The following is a 19,615-nucleotide window of genomic DNA, read 5'->3' as shown; positions in this document are numbered from 1 at the left end:
CCTACCCGCGGGCGATCGACTGTAATTTCCCACGCTGCGCGATCGACGGACCGATCCGATTTCGGGAGGAAATCTGATCGGCGTGTGCGTTTAGCGCGAACGATTGGCAGCAGATTCGATCCCAGTTATCTAATCTGCTGTCGAAACGGTGGCAAATCGGGCCAGTGTGTGGCCAGCTTTTGTGTTCAGACATTTAAAACATCTCGGGAACTCTCAATTGTGCCTTCCTTTTCTAAATACTCCACCATTGTCCCAGTTCCTAAAAAATCTAAACTTACATGTCTAAATGACTATACGCCTGTTGCCCTTACATCATTGGTCATAAAAGCATTTGAAAATAATGGCTTATCTGAAATCCCCATCACAGATCCCCTGCTGGACTCTCTGCAATTTGCATATAGGTCTAATAGGTCTGCAGACAATGCTGCAAACATTTCTGCATTAAATACTAGACCACCTAGACTCCCTGGTAATCTATGCCAGAATTTTATTTGTGAATATTGGCTCTGCATTCAATACCATTATACCATCGCTGTTACACAGCAAGCTCTCCCAACTACGCATTCCTGAATCCACCTGCAAATGAATAATCAATTTCTTGACCAACAGGAGACAGCAAGTTAGGCTAGGGAAACACTCATCAGCCTCTTTGACAGTCAGCACAAGAGCAGTCCCAGGGCTGTGTACTCTCCCCACTGTTATACTCACTGTACACTCGACTGCATTTCCACAGATCCATCTGTTAAGGTTCTGAAGTTTGCAGATGACACAACAGTAGTTTGTCTAATCCAAAATGGGGATGAATCTGCATACAGGCATGTAGTGGGACAGATTTCCTCCTGGTGCAGTAGCAACAACAGTGAACTTAATGCTCTTTAATGAAATAGACTTTAGGAGAAAACCCCCCACTCCCCCCGAACCTCCACTTAAGGTCTCTATTACACTACAGTATATGCTAAAAATTGGTTATTTTAAAGGATACCCAAGGTGAGAGGTATATGGAGGCTGCCATATTTATTTCCTTTTAAACAATATCAGTTGCCTGGCAGTCTTCCTGACCCTGTGTCTCTAAATACTGAACAGGCATGCTGCAGATCAAGTACTCAGCTGACTCATTCCAGAAGATCAACAGGGCTGCCAGGCAACTGATATTGTTTAAAATGAAATAAAATAGCAGCCTCTATATACCTCTCACCTCGGGTATCCATTAACCTTCAATAGCAGTGCATTGTGACAAAACTTTCAGTTAAAACGCGTATAATGTGAACTGAGCCATCGGGAAACATGGATGTTACCCTGCACATCACTTGTCCAATTAGTTATAACTGGCAGCAACTGATGTAGTGTAAAAGAACACAAGTCATAAATAGATCTACACTAACCAGAGTAGAATCATTCAAATCTCTTGGGCCACAATCTTCAAAAACCTAGAATGGGACAATACTTGTCACATCAAAGCGCAACAGAGGATGTACAACCTAAGGCAGCTGAAAAAGTTTGGCCTACCACAAAACTAATGGTGCAGTTCTACACTGGGATCATTGAATCCATCATAGTATCATCTATGACTGTCTGATTTGGCTTTTGCTCAGTACTAATAAAGGTGAGGCTGCCGCGCATCTTCCGATTAGCAGAAAAAATAATCGGCTGTAGCTTACCTTCTGTGCAGGATATTTAACAAGTGCGCAAAGAGTTACTAAAGAGAACTAAAACCTCCAGGCACAGAAACGGCTTCTTTCCTCAGGCACTAGCCATATTTAATGCAAACCACGCTAGATCTGCTAGTATTTGAAAGCATCACAGCTTAGAATAAATTAACACATCTCACTGTTTCCTGCCACTATAACTTACATACTGCCCTTGACTTGTAATATATAGATAGATAGATAGATAGATAGATAGATAGATAGATAGATAGATAGAGTCTGTCCTTGTTCTGTTTTGTTTGTGTCTTTTAACCACTTAAGTACCAGCGGTCTCTGCCCCCTTAAGTACCAGAAACGGCGGAACACCGACGGTTAACGACGAATCGTAGCACATACCCACCGCAATCGATGTCACCGCCGCACGTCAGGAGCCTGGGCCACCCACTGGGTCTCTATGACGGCAGAGTTCCTGTGAACCGGTCAGGAGCCGCTTTCATTGGCGCCTGACCCTGTCTTTCAATGTACGCCAATGGGAGTTGCTTACATTGAAAGACAGGGCCAGGAGCCAATGAAATTGGCTTCTGACCCGCTCACAGGGCTCTGCCGTCGTAGAGACAGGCAGAGCAAGTGAGCTGCGGCGAGAGACGTCTGGATTCAGCGGCAACATCGGCAAGAGTGACGGAAAAGGCGGATTCGCACAGCGGCGGCTGATTGAAATCTACGCCCTGCCAGCCAGGTAACCACCAAAACAGCTGTATGTGAAACAAAGGAGGAAGGATCGGCACTGCAAATGCTTTATTTCAAAAGTGAGGCATAGTGCATAAACAAGTGCATGCGACAGCTAAGCAAGTAAAGTGGACATACAGGTGTATGGAAGTGTGACAGTTTCGGTGGGTGCTGGGCACTGGTCGCCTGATGGCCGTTTCGTGCAAAATTGCGCTTCTGCTGAGGCTGGAAGGCAGGCTCTGGCAAAAACAGGCTTAGATGGCCACTGGGGACGGAGTTGGCATGTCTGCGCCATAATAATCCGCCCACTTCCGGTTTTGGCAGCCAAACAGTGTGGTGGAATGCAAATGCGTTCCATTAGCGCTTCCTGATTAAACTACCAACTTCCTGGAGGGCACCCTATGTAGACCACACTTATTAGGTGGCTATTCTATAAGTACATTGACTTATGAGGGAAGCCTAAACGGAGGTTAATGCCATCTTGTGGCCAAATATAAAAATACATAGTGAAATAGATACAAAGGGAGAATAACATCTCTTAAATGTCTGTATGCATGTTGGATTATTATGGCTCTGTACAAATTAACAAACTGACAAATCATTGCATTCCAGCGGTTCTGGAGGTGTGTTTAGCTTCTAAGGGTACAATGGTTAATTTGCATATATTCAGCAGTGATGCCTTGGGAGACCTCTCAAGCTCACTCCAACCTGAATTATCGCACATTTTTTTTCTGTTTTAAGAAAGCAAACTTTTGTTTTTGTATCTCTTAAATGTGTGCACATTATAAAGACTGCATGTGTGGCACTCCCATGCTGCAGAAAAATATTAAAGTGCACTGTGACGTGCATGATATTATTATAAATATAATATTATATATTTTTGTGCAAATTGTACTATGTCATATAAGTACAAAAGTGGCAACATAGTATTAAAGTGACAGTGTCAGAGCATAGAGAACAAAAATATGCATTAGCATCTATAGTTTCAAGAGACAGGGAGATCGGAGTCGACACCTCTGGAAAAATTATTACTCATTTCTAAAATTGATACAGAGCCTGCTGAGCAAGGTGGAGGAGGGGGGGGGGGGGAGAGATAGGGGAAAAGGGACTGGGATAGGTAGGGAAGGAAAAGGGATGGGGGGAAAGGGTGGTGGGAAAGGGGAACAACAAGAACACGGTAAGACAATATTACATTATATACAGGGTCGGACTGGGCCACAGTAGTACAGTTCTTTCCCTCGGTGGGCCCCGCCTCCAAGTCTCTGGTGGCCCCCCCCCCCCCCCCCCCCTCCTTCTCTGACAGAGCTCCAATTGCTACCTGCAGCACAAAAATTCTCTTCTCAGTGCTGTAATCACTCATGCTGAAAGCAGTGGCGTAGCTAAAGAGCTGTAGGCCTCGATGCAAATTTTACAATGGGGCCCCCCAAGCACTCTATACATAACAATTGATACGACGCACCAAAACTTGCCAATGGCAACTACAGTGTCAGAGGTGCAAGAAGGGGATGGGAAATAGCTTGTTAATGATTGCCACTGTTCAAAGTATCTATAGAAGTGATTATTATGAGCACAGGACCAATAGAAAGGTAATACTGTAGTTGAGGGAGGGCCCTTCGGGACCTCTTTGGCCCAAGGGCCCCAATGCGGTTGCAACCTCTGCGGTCGCAACCTCTGCAAAGTAGGACATTACTTTATATTGAAGGAGGGGACTCTATGCAAAGTTTTGCTGGGCAGCAGTGTCTCTGAATTACAATGCTGCTAAGATCATGTACATTTGGCCCTGTCCATAATACATGATGACCACGCCCACCTTCCGGTGCATGGTCATGCCCTTTTTTCACTGCAATCACGGGATGTGTGGGCCCCAGGTTGAAATTTCTTTGGTGGGCCCCCAGTGTCCCAGTCCGACCCTGATTATATATATCAGGAATCTCTTAATTAGGGATCCAAAAAGCAGGATAAATCTGTAACATCATTCATGCCTATTGGGCCCATTGCTTCAGTTTTAAGGATTGAGAGGGTTTCCTCTCTTTTTAGCTTCCTCTCAGGATCACCTCCTCGAGTACTGGGAAGTACTTTAATGATGCCCGCAAATGTCAATAGGTCCGGATTACCTTGATGGGCCTCCCTCTTGTGCGTAATTACCCTAGGTGATCCTCGGCCTGCATTTATTGAGTTATAATGTTCTCTGAATCTCCTATTCATAGATCTCGTGGTCTCCCCCACATAGAATCTACCACAGGGACACCACAGTGCGTACACTACTTATTCCGTTTGGCAAGTAAAAAATGCTTTAACATGCCGACGCAAGGGTCCTAACTGATAGGAAGTACCGACGTTCACTTGGGAGCATGACAAATAGTGCCCGCATCTGTGGTTACCCTGAGGCTGAGCACATGTCAACCAATTACTATTACCAGGGCTGCAAAATTCACTTTTGCTCACGTGAGATCCAATCGTAGGTGCTCTTCTGAATGATATCAGAGGGCCACCTTCAACCAACAGTTTTAGTACTGGATCTCACAAAAGAATGTTTCAGTTCTTTTTGATTGTATTTTTGATCTGGTCAGCCATGTTTGTGAAGTCAAATTAAATTGGTACTTTGCCGGGAGAGCTAGTCCGTTTATTTCCATACTTACTTTTATTACCTTTTATTAAAGAGGTTCTCTCCAATTTGCTAGCCACCTTGAAGGCTCTTTGTGTGGACTCAGGTTCATAGCCTCTTGCCACCAATCTTCTGCCCAGCTCCTCAGACTGAAGGAAAAAATCTGTGTCCCGCTCATTGTTACGACGCAGTCGAAGGAACTGGGCAAAAGGTAACAAGCGAGTAACGTGCTCGGGATGGAAACTGTACCTCTGCAAGAAAGCATTAGATGCTGTGGGTTTGCGATAGACTCTTGTAATTAATTTATTCTCACATATGGCCAGTTCAAGATCTAAAAAGGCTATTTCCTCCTGTGAGATGGTTGCCGTAAAGATCATATTTGCTTCATTGTCGTTAATATAATGCATAAAATCTTGAAAGGTGGCACAAGTCCCGGACCAAAATACAAGGATGTCATCCACATATCTGGACCACGTCCTGAGTGACTCGGTAAATGGATTCTTGGCAGAGTGGATATATTCTTCTTTCCACCACAAAGATTAGCATAGGTCAGGGCTGCCCAATGCGTCGATCGCGATCTACCAGTAGATCGCGAAGGACTGCTGGGTAGATCACGTCTGCATTTTAAAATAGTACACCAGACGCTGACTATGCAGCGTACCGTCTGATTGTGCTGCTCTGCTGCCCTATGCAGAGCAGCACACATTCAATAGGGAGAGGCAAAGGGAGAGCCACGTCCTGCCCACCTCCTTCCTCCCCAGCCCTTCCCCTCTTTCCCGCTGCGCTCTCCTCAACATGTTGTCCGGATCTTCGTCGCTGACCCTGCATGCCTTGCAGCACTGAGACATCTGATTAGCGACAATCCGCAGTGGAGAGGAGAGCGGTGGGTAAGGACTTGTATACAGGAAGTGCTTTGCATGTATACACGCTGTTACCCTCCGCTCTCCTCTCCACTGCGGATTGTCGCTAATCAGATGTCTCAATGCTCTATGCTCCTCCGGGCATGCAGGCTCAGTGAAGGGGGGTGGAGGAGAGTGGCGGCTGGTGGAGGGAGGGGGCATCTATGCCTAACTATCTATATGGCAGGCACCTATGCCTAACTATCTTTATAGGAGGCACATATGCCTAGCTATCTATATGTGGGGGGCACCTATACTTTGCTATCTATATATGGGGGGCGCATATACCTAGTTATCTATATGTGGGGGGTACCTATGCCTAGCTATCTATATGTGGGGGGCACCTATACCTTGCTATCTATATGTGGGGGGCACCTATGCCTAGCTATCTATATGTGGGGGGCACCTATGCCTAGCTATCTATACAGGGAGTGCAGAATTATTAGGCAAATTAGTATTTTGACCACATCATCCTCTTTACGCATGTTGTCTTACTCCAAGCTGTATAGGTTCGAAAGCCTACTACCAATTAAGCATATTCGGTGATGTGCATCTCTGTAATGAGAAGGGGTGTGGTCTAATGACATCAACACCCTATATCAGGTGTGCATAATTATTAGTCAACTTCCTTTCCTTTTGGCAAAATGGGTCAAAAGAAGGACTTGACAGGCTCAGAAAAGTAAAAAATAGTGAGATATCTTGCAGAGGGATGCAGCACTCTTAAAATTGCAAAGCTTCTGAAGCGTGATCATCGAACAATCAAGCGTTTCATTCAAAATAGTCAACAGGGTCGCAAGATGTGTGTGGAAAAGCCAAGGCGCAAAATAACTGCCCATGAACTGAGAAAAGTCAAGCGTGCAGCTGCCAAGATGCCACTTGCCACCAGTTTGGCCATATTTCAGAGCTGCAACATTACTGGAGTGCCCAAAAGCACAAGGTGTGCAATACTCAGAGACATGGCCAAGGTAAGAAAGGCTGAAAGACGACCACCACTGAACAAGACACAAGTTGAAACGTCAAGACTGGGCCAAGAAATATCTCAAGACTGATTTTTCTAAGGTTTTATGGACTGATGAAATGAGAGTGAGTCTTGATGGGCCAGATGGATGGGCCCGTGGCTGGATTGGTAAAAAGGGCAGAGAGCTCCAGTCCGACTCAGACGCCAGCAAGGTGGAGGTGGAGCACTGGTTTGGGCTGGTATCATCAAAGATGAGCTTGTGGGGCCTTTTCGGGTTGAGGATGGAGTCAATCTCAACTCCCAGTCCTACTGCCAGTTTCTGAAAGATACCTTCTTCAAGCAGTGGTACAGGAAGAAGTCTGCATCCTTCAAGAAAAACATGATTTTCATGCAGGACAATGCTCCATCACACGCATCCAAGTACTCCACAGCGTGGCTGGCAAGAAAGGGTATAAAAGAAAGAAAAACTAATGACATGGCCTCCTTGTTCACCAGATCTGAACCCCATTGAGGACCTGTGGTCCATCATAAAATGTGAGATTTACAAGGAGGGAAAACAGTACACCTCTCTGAACAGTGTCTTGGAGGCTGTGGTTGCTGCTGCACGCAATGTTGATGGTGAACAGATCAAAACACTGACAGAATCCATGGATGGCAGGCTTTTGAGTGTCCTTGCAAAGAAAGGTGGCTATATTGGTCACTGATTTTGTTTTGTTTTTGAATGTCAGAAATGTATATTTGTGAATGTTGAGATGTTATATTGGTTTCACTGGTAAAAATAAATAATTGAAATGGGTATATATTTGTTTTTTGTTAAGTTGCCTAATATTTATGCACAGTAATAGTCACCTGCACACACAGATATCCCCCTAAAATAGCTCAAACTAAAAACTACTTTCAAAAATATTCAGCTTTGATATTAATGAGTTTTTTGGGTTCATTGAGAACATGGTTATTGTTCAATAATAAAATTATTCCTCAAAAATACAATTTGCCTAATAATTCTGCACTCCCTGTATGGGGGGCACCTATGCCTAGCTATCTATATGGGGGGCACCTATGCCTAGCGATCTATATGTGGGGGTGGGGGCCACCTATGCCTAGCGATCTATATGTGGGGGGGTGCCTATGCCTAGCTATCTATATGTGGGGGGCACCTATACCTTGCTATCTATATGTGGGGGGCACCTATGCCTAGCTCTCTATGTGGGGGGCACCTATGCCTAGCTCTCTGTGGGGGACACCTATGCCTAGCTCTCTATGTGGGGGACACCTATGCCTAGCTCTCTATATGGGGGCACCTATGCCTAGCTATCTATATGGGGGGCACCTATACCTAGCTATCTATATGGGGGGCACCTATACCTAGCTATCTATATGGGGGGCACCTATGCCTAGCTATTTATTTGGGGGGCACCTATGCCTAGCTATCTGTATGTGGGGGACCTATGCCTAGCTATCTATGTGAGGGACACCTATGCCTAGCTATCTATATTGGGGAACCTATGCCTAGCTATCTATATGGGGAGACCTATGCCTAGCTATCTATATGGGGGCACCTATGCCTAGCTATATGGGGACCTATGCCTAGCTATCTATATTGGGGTAACCTATGCCTAGTTTTCTATATGGGGAGCACCTATGCCTAGCTACCTATATTAAGGGCAGCAATACCTGGCTATTTCAAATCTTGGTAGATCTCTTGAGCTCGGGAATTTTAATAGTAGCTCGAGAGTCAAAAAAAGTGTAGGCTTTTCCCATTGCCGTTCCGGAGATTTGCCTATACCATTTACCATCAAAGATAAAGGCATTGTGCGTTAGCACAAAGTGCAGGCTTTCACAAATGAAGTCCTTAAAATTTGCATTTTTGTTGATACGATGAAAAAATTATCGATTTTGCTTTGAGGCCGAACTCGTGGGGTATATGGCTGTAAAGGCTCTCAACGTCAATCGCCGAAAGGAAGTCATCATTGTGCCACGTAAAATCTAAAATTCCTCGTAAGACATCCCTGGTGTCTACTAGGCGGAAGGGGACTATTTCAAGCAATGGTCGCAGGACGTGGTCCAGATATCTGGACAACCTCTCCGTGGTTGAACCCATCCCAGAAACGATGGGCCGACCCGGAGGGTTGGTCCGGGACTTGTGCACCTTGGGTATATGGTACCAGATTGGTTTGATCGGATGTTATGGTAATAGGCCACTTGCCAAACTAGGGGTAAGTATTCCTTGTTCCCCTCCTTTCCTTAAAGGGATACTGTAGGGGGGTCGGGGGAAAATGAGTTGAACTTACCCGGGGCTTCTAACGGTCCCCCGCAGACATCCTGTGTTGGCGCAGCCACTCACCGATGCTCCGGCCCCGCCTCCAGTTCACTCCTGGAATTTCTGACTGTAAAGTCAGAAAACCACTGTGCCTGCACGCCCGTGTCCTCGCTCCCACTGTTGTCACCAGGAGTGTACTGCGCAGACACAGACCATACTGGGCCTGCGCTGTGCGCTCTTGATGACATCAGCGGGATCAAGGACACGGCAACGCAGGCGCAGTGGTTTTTAGACTTTAAAGTCTGAAATTCCAGAAGTGAACCGGAGATGGGGCCGGAGCATCGGTGAGTGGCTGCGCCAACACAGGATGTCTGCGGCGGACCGTTAGAAGCCCCGGGTAAGTTCAACTCATTTTCCCCTGACCCCCCCTACAGTATCCCTTTAATAGTGACCTTAACAGGTTATGGTAATGCAGCGTCGGATCCAATGGAGGTAGTTGGTAAGTATTCGTATCCTGTTGTCTTAAAGAGGAGCTGTTAGGTATAAGGTCTCAGAGAAAATAAACACATATATCAGTAGCTAAAGATTGGCTGTACTTACATTACATATGCATTTCACTGTCCACGTTTGTACTTCACATAATTTTTATATAGTATTTGCAGAGAATGATGCTCCTGACAGCTCATGGCAGGTTCCATGTTTGTCTGTCTCCTATGAAGCCAAATGTGTCGTCATGTCCTGCCTGCTTCCTGATGATTCCACTCTCACAAACGCTGGTAATGAATAACACTACTGTGCAGTGAATATTAATTAGCCATGTGGCTAGGAACAATAGCGGACTCCTGCAGTGTACTCTGCCCGGAGATTTATTAGTGCTGTGAGCTAGACTGTTACATGCTGTTGTAACTTGAGCCTCACTAGCAGCCAGGGGAGGGCCCCAGAATGCTTTGCAGTATCTGTTATTCGGCTTGCGTCCTCCTTAGGAGCCTGGCAATACGGAGCCTTGCTGTCAGCAAACATCTAAAGTAAGAGAGATTTTTAACTGCAGTATTGCCTTTTTGGCTTCCTTCTAAACTGTTTAAAGGGAAGGTTCAAGCAAAATAAAAAAAGGAGTTTCACTTACCTGGGGCTTCTCCCAGCCCCCTGCAGCCATCCTGTGCTGTCGTAGTCACTCACTGCTGCTCCAGTCCCCGGCTGGCAGCTTGCCGACCTCGGAGGTCGGCAGGACGCATTGCGTACATTTTTACGCATTCCCGCTAGTGCAGGAACATTAACACATACATTTTTACGCATTACTGGTTTAATGCGTAAAAATTTACGCATTGAACTAGTAATGCGTAAAAATGTATGTGTTAATGTTCCTGCACTAGCGGGAATGCGTAAAAATGTACGCAATGCGTCCCGCCGACCTCCGAGGTCGGCAAGCTGCCAGCCGGGGACTGGAGCAGCAGTGAGTGACTACGACAGCACAGGATGGCTGCAGGGGGCTGGGAGAAGCCCCAGGTAAGTGAAACTCATTTTTTTATTTTGCTTGGACCTTCCCTTTAACACAGGAGAATAGAGGTTTAAATTAGCTTTTGCAGCCTGACAGTTACTCTTTAAATATACTAGTAGGTGAACAGAGGCGCCAGAAGAATAAAAGTACATAACATTTTTAAAAAATTTCTGGGAGGAAGTGGTGGACTTACCTCAGTTAAAACAGACACAAAGGACTGTCACTTATATAAGCATACACATTTATTGAAAATTCCCCAAGGATGCAACGTGTTTCGCGGGCACAGCACACTTCATCAGGCAATAAGCAGGAGAAAAACAACAGCAATTCAGTTATAGCGTCACAGAGGCGCTCTGCTTGCTATAACTGAATTGCTGTTGTTTTTCCCCTGCTTATTGCCTGATGAAGTGGGCTGTGCTCGCGAAACGTGTTGCATCCGTGGGGTATTTTCAATAAATTTGTATGTTTATATAAGTGACAGTCCTCTGTGTCTGTTTTAACGGAGATAAGTCCGCCACTTCCGCCCAGCAATTTTTTAAAAAATGTTATGTACTTTTATTCTTCTGGCGCCTCTGTTCACCTACCAGTATATTTGAGTCCACGCCAGGTGGAGGAGTGACCTACCCCCTTTTCTTCCGATCTACACAGAGCGACTTCTTAATCCTGAGTGAGGACAGGTCTAATCTCCTCACCTGCTCATTGAGTGGTTACCTAGGCGGTAACCCATGTTTGTGAGTATTACCATCTCACTGTTTCACTTATTCAACCAGTTTTGACATACTGCACTATATTGGGCTCTCGATTTCTTTTCAACTTCTGTTGTCTTAAGGCTTCATTGCAATGCCATGCACCGGTATGTTCACTTTACTTTCCTAGCTGTCGCATGCACTTGTTTATGGACTATGCCTCACTTTTGAAATAAAGCATTTGCAGTGCTGATCCTTCCTCCTTTGTTTCACATACAGCTACTACTGCATGTGGATCAGAGCACCCTGACTGCATTTAAGTGAGAGGAGCAGGCACGTGCACAGGGGGGTGCTCTGGGTGCCCAGGCACCCCCCATTTTAAAATCTTCAAAAAAGGCCCCTCTCGTCGTGCAAAATAAGCCCCGCCCCGACCGCGCTAAGCTCCGCCCACCCGCGGGAAGCTCCGCCCCCGCCTGGTACACTTTCAAGTGAAGAGGCCCAGACAGGAATCCTAGTGTGGCATACTGACCTCTCCCTCCACCTAGGACCCATACTGACCTCTACCTCCCCCAGCACCCATAGTGACCTCTCTCTCCACCTAGTACCCAGTGACCACTCCCTCCCCTAGCACTCACAGTTACCTCTCCCTCTACCTAGGACCCATACTGACCTCTCCCTACCCAGTACCCACAGTGACATCTCCCTTCACCTAGTACCCACAGTGACCTCTCCCAGCACCCACAGTGACCTCTCCCTCCACCTAGCACCCACAGTGACCTCTCCCTCCACCTAGCACCCACAGTGACCTCTTCCTCCACCTAACATCCACAGTGACCTCTCTCTTACCCAGCACCCACAGTGACCTCTCTCTCCACCTAGCACCCACAGTGACCTCTCTCTTACCCAGCACCCACAGTGACCTCTCTCTCCACCTAGCACCCACAGTGACCTCTCTCTCCACCTAGCACCCACAGTGACCTCTACCTCCATCTAGCACCCACAGTGACCTCTCCCTCCACCCACAGTGACCTCTCCCTCCACCTAGCACCCACATTGACCTCTCCCTCCCCCAGCACCCACAGTGACCTCTCCCTCCCCCAGCACCCACAGTGACCTCTCCCTCCCCCAGCACCCACAGTGACCTCTCCCTCCACCCACAGTGACCTCTCCCTCCACCTAGCACCCACAGTGACCTCTCCTTCCACCTGGGACCCATAGTGACCTCTCCCTCCCCAGCACCCACAGTGACCTCTCCCTCCCCCAGCACCCACAGTGACCTCTCCCTCCCCCAGCACCCACAGTGACCTCTCCCTCCCCCAGCACCCACAGTGACCTCTCCCTCCCCAGCTCTAGCAGTGATCCTGCCTACCCCAGCACCCACACTGACCTATCCCTCCCCGAGCACCCACAGTGATTTTTCCCTCCCCCAGTGGCTACCCTCCTGTCCCCTGCAGCATCCACGGGGACCTCCCATCCCAAAAGCAGCACCTACAGTGACCTCTCCCATTGCCAGCGCCCCCAGTGGCTTCCCCTAACACCCAGCATCCACTCCCTCTTCCAGTAACCACACTGACTTCTCCCAGCACCCACAGTGGCCTACCCTTCACCCAGCACCCACACTGATCTCTACCTCCCTTAGCAGCAACTATGCCATTCATAGCAGCACCCATAGTGACCTCCCACCCCCTGCACCCACAATGACCTCTACCTGCCGAGAGCCACAGTGATCTCCCCCAAAGGACCCACAGTGACCTCCCTTTCCTTCAGCACCCATACTGACCTCTACTTTCCACAGCACCCACAGTTACTTCTCCCCCAGCACCCACAGTGACCTACCCTTCCCCCATTAACCACACTGACCTGGACCTCCCCTAGTAGCAACTATGCCATTCATAGCAGTACCCAAAGTGATCTCCCACCCCCTGCACCCACAGCAATCCCACCAATATTCAGCACCCACATTACATTTAACCAGTAACCCCCACTATAGCAAGCACCCAGTACTTGCACCAAGCAGGACCCAATACTCACATCCGGCCTCAATATGGCACTTAGTACTTGCATCAAACAGCCACATGACACCCAATACCTGCACCCCTTCACCCTATAGCTGGCACCCAGTACTCACACCTACATGGCACAGTACTTGCACCCAACTCTGACATGTCACTCACTACTCACACCTGCACACAGCCTCCACATGGCACCCACTCACATAACCCACGTGACACACAACACCCACCCAGAGCTAGCACCCAGTGCAGGCATGGCACCAAGTATTTGCACCTATGTGATACCCAGTACCTGCACCCAACACCCACATGTTTCATCTGCAGTAGTTCCAGTTGCACTAAGCCTCCACTTGGTGCCCAGCACCCACAGCAAGCACTCACATATGACATCCAGTACTTGTGTACCCAGAACTCAAAAGGGACTGAGTACCAGCAATCAACACCTACATGATGGTTGATACACACCCATACAGCCAGACTCCACATGACACCCTGTGCCAGCACCCAGAACCCATATGGCACCCATCATCTGCCTTTAGCACCCACATGACAACAAATACCCCACTAGCCAGCACCCATTACCCATATGTCGCCATGTACTCACTCCCAGTACCCACTTGGCACTCAGTATTTGCACCTAAGACCCACATACCCCTATAATCAACAACCACATGGCACAGTACTCACACGTCACCAAGTTCCAAAGCCATTATATGCACCTAGTACCTGTCCATGGCCAGCACCCAAATAGCACCCAGTACCCATCCTTGGTCCAAACCCATATGAGACACAGTACTCTCCCATGGCACACATCCAGACCACACATGGCACTCCCTACTCACTCATGTCCAACACTCACATGGCTCCCTGTACCAATTAGCACTCACATGGCACCCACTATTGTTACGATCTGCTACTCATTCAGCACCCAATACTGCATAGCACCCATTGCAAATAAACACCCAATACAAACTGGACCTTGGTACCCAAAGCAGCTTGACACAGACTTTACTTTGGCATCTCGGCACCCACTGCAACTTACCACAAAGTGAACCTTTGCATCTTACCATTACTGCATCTGGGCACCCACTGCACCTTGGCACTTACTGCAGTTTTGCATCTACTAATGCTTAGCAACCACTGCATATTGGTAACCACTTCTTTGCCTGAAAAGAGGTTTGGGTGCTGATCAAGAGGGACAGAGGTCCCAGTACTGAAAGGTGAGTCTGTGCCTCCACAGTGGGCTCCACTGTGCCCACTCTAACTCACTAACAGTGGGCACCTATCACTGCTGATTTGAGGGTGGTAGCACCAAAAGAGTTGGAAGGAGACACAAAGTCTGCCTGATACTGCTATAAAGGTGTGTGTGTGTGTGTGTGTGTGTGTGTGTGGGGGGGGGGGGGTTAAGACTGCCTTATGCTTTCTGGAGAGGGGGTATTCCGTACACAATTTAGCACGATTTACGATTTCAAATTTGAGCACCACAACCTTGAGGATCCTCTGCATGGCCCTGCTGCCCCTTCCTGCAGCACCCACACTAACCTCTACTTTTCCCATCAGCCACCCCTTCCCCTCATAGCTGGCACCCAGATCTCACACTCACATGACACCAAGTATCTGCACCCAGGCCTAAAATTGCACCCAGTACTCACACCTGCACACGGCTTCCACATGGCACCCACATCTGCACCAAGTATCCACTTAACCCGTACCCGCACCCAAAGTACCTGCATTCAAAACCCATGTGATGCCCAAAGCCCACCCATAACCAGCACCCAGTACAGGCATGGCGCCAAGTATTCGCACCCATGTCACACCTGGTACCTGCACCCAGCACCCAAATGACATTCAGTGCATGCACCCAGATCTTACATGGCACTAAGTTCTTGCAATCAACACCCGCATGACACTCAATACCCAACCATAGCCAGAACCCACATGATACTCAGTACTTACACCCATAACCCACATGGCACCCATCATCACATGGCACCCACTCAGGGCCGGGCCGAGGCATAGGCTGGAGAGGCTCCAGCCTCAGGGCGCAGTGTAGGAGGGGCGCAGAATTCATTCAGCTGTCATTCCTAATTGTGTTTGAAGTTGAAAGAAATAAGAAAAGGGGATACATGGCAGTGACTGCAAGCCATATAACTAGATATTAAGGTGTTAGGGAGGTTGTGGGCCCTGTGGCCCTCTTAGTCTAATAGCAATCAGTGTGTGACGGCTGGGTAGCAGGGATGGAGGGGCGCACTTTGGTGTCTCAGCCTTGGGTGCTGGAGGACCTTGTCCCGGCTCTGCTATCTGCACCAAGTATCCACTTAACCCGTACCCGCACCCAAAGTACCTGCATTCAAAACCCATGTGATGCCCAAAGCCCACCCATAACCAGCACCCAGTACAGGCATGGCGCCAAGTATTCGCACCCATGTCACACCTGGTACCTGCACCCAGCACCCAAATGACATTCAGTGCATGCACCCAGATCTTACATGGCACTAAGTTCTTGCAATCAACACCCGCATGACACTCAATACCCAACCATAGCCAGAACCCACATGATACTCAGTACTTACACCCATTACCCACATGGCACCCATCATCTGCATTCAGCAGCATGACAATCAATACCCCCCTAGCCAGAAACGAGGCGGGGGGGGGGGGGGGGCATGCAGGGGAAGGCATTGCCAGGCCCCTTTTTTAAATTTGAGCACCCCCCACTTAAGGACCCTCTGCACGGCCCTAGAGAGGAGTGTGTGTCATCCTGCCAACCCCCCGCGTCTCCAGCTGTACTTTTCTGCAGTGCCAACTACCTTTTTCTCTAACCACCAAAACAGGGCGTAGATTTCAATTAGCTTGGTCCTAAAGTAGTTAAGCAACTGCCAAGTAAAATGCCTTGTCTTATTTGGCTCAGTAATTTGATTCTGATTTCCATATCTCACTTTTCACTCTGCAGTAAGTGTTTTATCCATGCTCGTCGGAAGTACATGTCTAGGTTCATAGTAGCTTTATCAGCAAGAAAATTCAGCTTGTCATTAAGTAACCTAAATTGTTTTCTTGTTTATTTCAGATTTTAGAGCACTCAGGATCAAATTCCCATGCATCAACAAGCCAGGATATGCCATCCACATCGTCTAGTCATAGAAACGAAGGAAGTCTGAGACACCGTCAGGCTTCACACACATCCACCAATACCTTACAGAACTCTATTTTATGTAACGGACAACAGTAAGTAGTAGTAGTAATACATAATTGTTGAAAAAAGTTAAATGGGCACTATAGCAAATTAGTGTTTATTTAAGGGCTAGATAAAATTAAACAAGCATGTGACACGTACCTAGGAAAAAGAATTTATTAAAAAAACAAACAGAGCTGTTACTTTACTCACATAAATCTAGCAGATCAGCGTACAACTAGCCGATCAGCCCATGGTAAGTAAAATCAAATTTCCCCAATCTGGTTATGCTGCTCTTACTAGCAGCGTAGCGTGTCAGGACTCCGGCGCTGTGACAGGCTCTTTACATCACCCATCTAAGCTCATCCATCCCTCTGTTGTAAGCTGCACAAGTAAAATAGCAGACATCCACTATTTTAGGTTCAGAGCATGATGGACAGGATGTGGGAGAGAGAGTTCCAAAGGAGAGTTAACACTTGTGAGAAGTCCTGAATGTGAGGGTTAGAGGAGGTAGCAAAGCTAGAAGACAAGAAGGTTTAAAGTGAGGAGTAAAGGTTTTGGGTGGGATGGGATGTGTATATTAATGTAGAAATGTATTACGAGTGGACACCTTATGTAGAGTTTTGTATGATCTGCTTTGGAGTTTAAACTGGATTATTTGGTTGAGTGGCAGAGAGGGACAGCATCAGAGGAGTGGGAGATGAGGTGAATGAGATGAGCAGCATAGTTCCATAGAATGTAGAGATGCCAGTTTGTATTTTGGCAGGCTGCAGAGTATGATGTTGCAGTAGTCAAGACATAAAATGATTAGGGCATGCACAAACATTTTAGTTGCCTCTTGTACAAGGAAGGGAAAGAGTCTGGATATATTTTGAGATGGAAATAGCATGAGGTTGTTAAAGCATTAAAAGACAGCTTCAAAGAGAATTCAGAGTCAGATATTACCCAGACAGCAAACTTTAGGAGTTGAGGTTATGGGGGTGTTCTCTACATTAATGGTAACTACAAATGTAGGAGCTTAGAGAGATGGTGAAAATATCATCTCCATTTTACTCATATTAAGCTTGAGGAAACTGGATGACTTGAATGCAGAATTACATTAATTTAAAATGAAATTTAACAGTTCGCATCTAGACCTTTGTTTTCACCGTATGGCTAATAGGAGTTTTGATGTCTTAGCTATGTCACCATTCAACAATAACTATTGGTACTTATTACACATGAGTGATATCATTTGTTTGCTTTTATCTGCCACATAAGGTATTTGTTTTGTGTAATTTAGCTTGCATCTGTCAGGCTAACTTTTCTTCTAGACCTTCTATCCCTCTGGTTAATTTATTTGTCCGTCTTTCGTCAGTGTCTTTCCATCAGGGCTGTGGAGCCTAAGTTGGAACAATTTCTGGGTATTTCTATGTCTAACAAATTTAAAATGTAATAAAAAAATGATAAAGCAGTAATAGCAGTGCTTAGTCCACAAAAATGAAATAAACTAATTAAACATGTTATTTGTCCTGCTGCATTAACCAGCCGGGCGGTATGGACGAGCTCAGCTCGTCCATCACTGCCGGAGGCTGCCGCTCAGGCCCTGCTGGGCCGATTTTCATCAAATAAAAAGCAGCACACGCAGCCGGCACTTTGCCAGCCGCGTGTGCTGCCTGATCGCCGCCGCTCTGCGGCGATCCGCCGCGAGCAGCGGCGATCCGCCGCGAGCAGCGGCGAAAGAGGGTCCCCCCAGCCGCCTGAGCCCTGCGCAGCCGGAACAAATAGTTCCGGCCAGCGCTAAGGGCTGGATCGGAGGCGGCTGACGTCCATGACGTCACTCCGCTCGTCGCCATGGCGACGAAGTAAACAAAACACGGAAGGCCGCTCATTGCGGCCTTCCGTGTCACTTTTGGCCGCCGGAGGCGATCAGAAGAACGCCTCCGGAGCGCCCTCTAGTGGGCTTTCAGTGGGCTTTCAAAATAGTTTTTTTTTTATTTAAAAAAAACCCTCCCGCAGCCACCCTGGCGATCATAATAGAACGCCAGGGTGGTTAAAGCAGTCACTATATTTTTAAAATAAGATATTCGTATCTGATTGTGACTGTATGTCTGATTTGTACACAGGAATCTTTTATATGTAAGAATAAAGCCTGATGTGTAGTTGTCACTAGTCCAGATGGTCAATGAAATGCAAATAATTCCGCATTGATGGAGGTTTAGGCAAATTTTGTATGCAAATAGATCACTCCCTTTTCTCATAAAATCAATTGATTTGATATGTTAAGTGACTACAATTTAAAGGAAACTAGAGACGGCATTTAAAAAGGATTTAATACTTACCCGGGGCTTCCTCCAGCCCCATAAGCATGTGAGAGTCCCTCACCGGGTGGTGTCTGCCAATATGCAGAAGGCCACAACTGACACAGATGAGCCTGTTACCAGGGCTGATCACGGCTGAACAGCAGACCACGGGAGGGCGGCGTGGGACTAACACGTGCTTATTGGGCTGGAGGAAGCACCGGGGAAGTATCAGATCTTTTTTTAAATGCCGTCTCTGGTACACTTTAACCACTTCACCCCCAAGGGTTTTTACCCTAACGGACCAGAGCAAATTTCACCTGTCAACGCTCTTCCCTTTCATTTGCCAATAACTTTCGATACTTATCACAACAAAATGATCTATACCTTGTTTTTTCACCACAAATTGGGCTTTTTGGGGGTGATATTTGTTTTCAGTAATTACTTTACTTTCTATGCGTTTAAGGCTACTTGCACACCAAGACGTTGCGTTAGGTGCTACGTTAAGGTCGCATAACGTGCACCTAACACAACGTATGGTGCTGCAAGAGCCGACGGTAGAGTGAGCCGCGTTAGGCGGCTCGATTCCTATAATGTCTCCCAGAGCGGCGCTGATTGGCCAGCGGGTCCACGTGATGCGGAGCGAGACACTCCGCATCACGTGGTCCCGCCGGCCAATCAGCGCCCGCCAGTGCAGTGAATATTAAGTAGCCATGTGCGCGGCTACTGTAGCTGGCTCTCCCCGCCTCCTCTCCGCCCCCCACTGCGCATGTGCAAACAGTCTAACGTGGCTATAGCCGCTCCAACGCCGTAGCATGCTGCACTTTGCGGAGAACGTGCAGCGTTACATGTAACGCAACGTGGGCTGTGTGAACAG

The 19,615-nt window shown here is 47.4% G+C and overlaps 1 protein-coding gene across 3 annotated transcripts in view; it reads left to right on the top strand.

Moving 5' to 3' along the window:
• HERPUD2 (HERPUD family member 2) overlaps positions 1-19,615 on the top strand; it is a 321,312-nt gene that overhangs the window by 255,290 nt on the left and 46,407 nt on the right. For all 3 annotated transcript variants that reach the window (XM_068236392.1, XM_068236391.1, XM_068236390.1), the window contains one exon: positions 16,355-16,512. In XM_068236392.1, coding sequence (XP_068092493.1) covers positions 16,355-16,512 — 158 coding nt within the window. The remainder of the gene's footprint in view (positions 1-16,354; positions 16,513-19,615) is intronic.

Source organism: Hyperolius riggenbachi, chromosome 5 (genome assembly GCF_040937935.1).
Source record: "Hyperolius riggenbachi isolate aHypRig1 chromosome 5, aHypRig1.pri, whole genome shotgun sequence".
NCBI classification, from domain to species: Eukaryota; Metazoa; Chordata; class Amphibia; order Anura; family Hyperoliidae; genus Hyperolius; species Hyperolius riggenbachi.
This window is presented reverse-complemented; position numbering and strand designations above follow the sequence as displayed.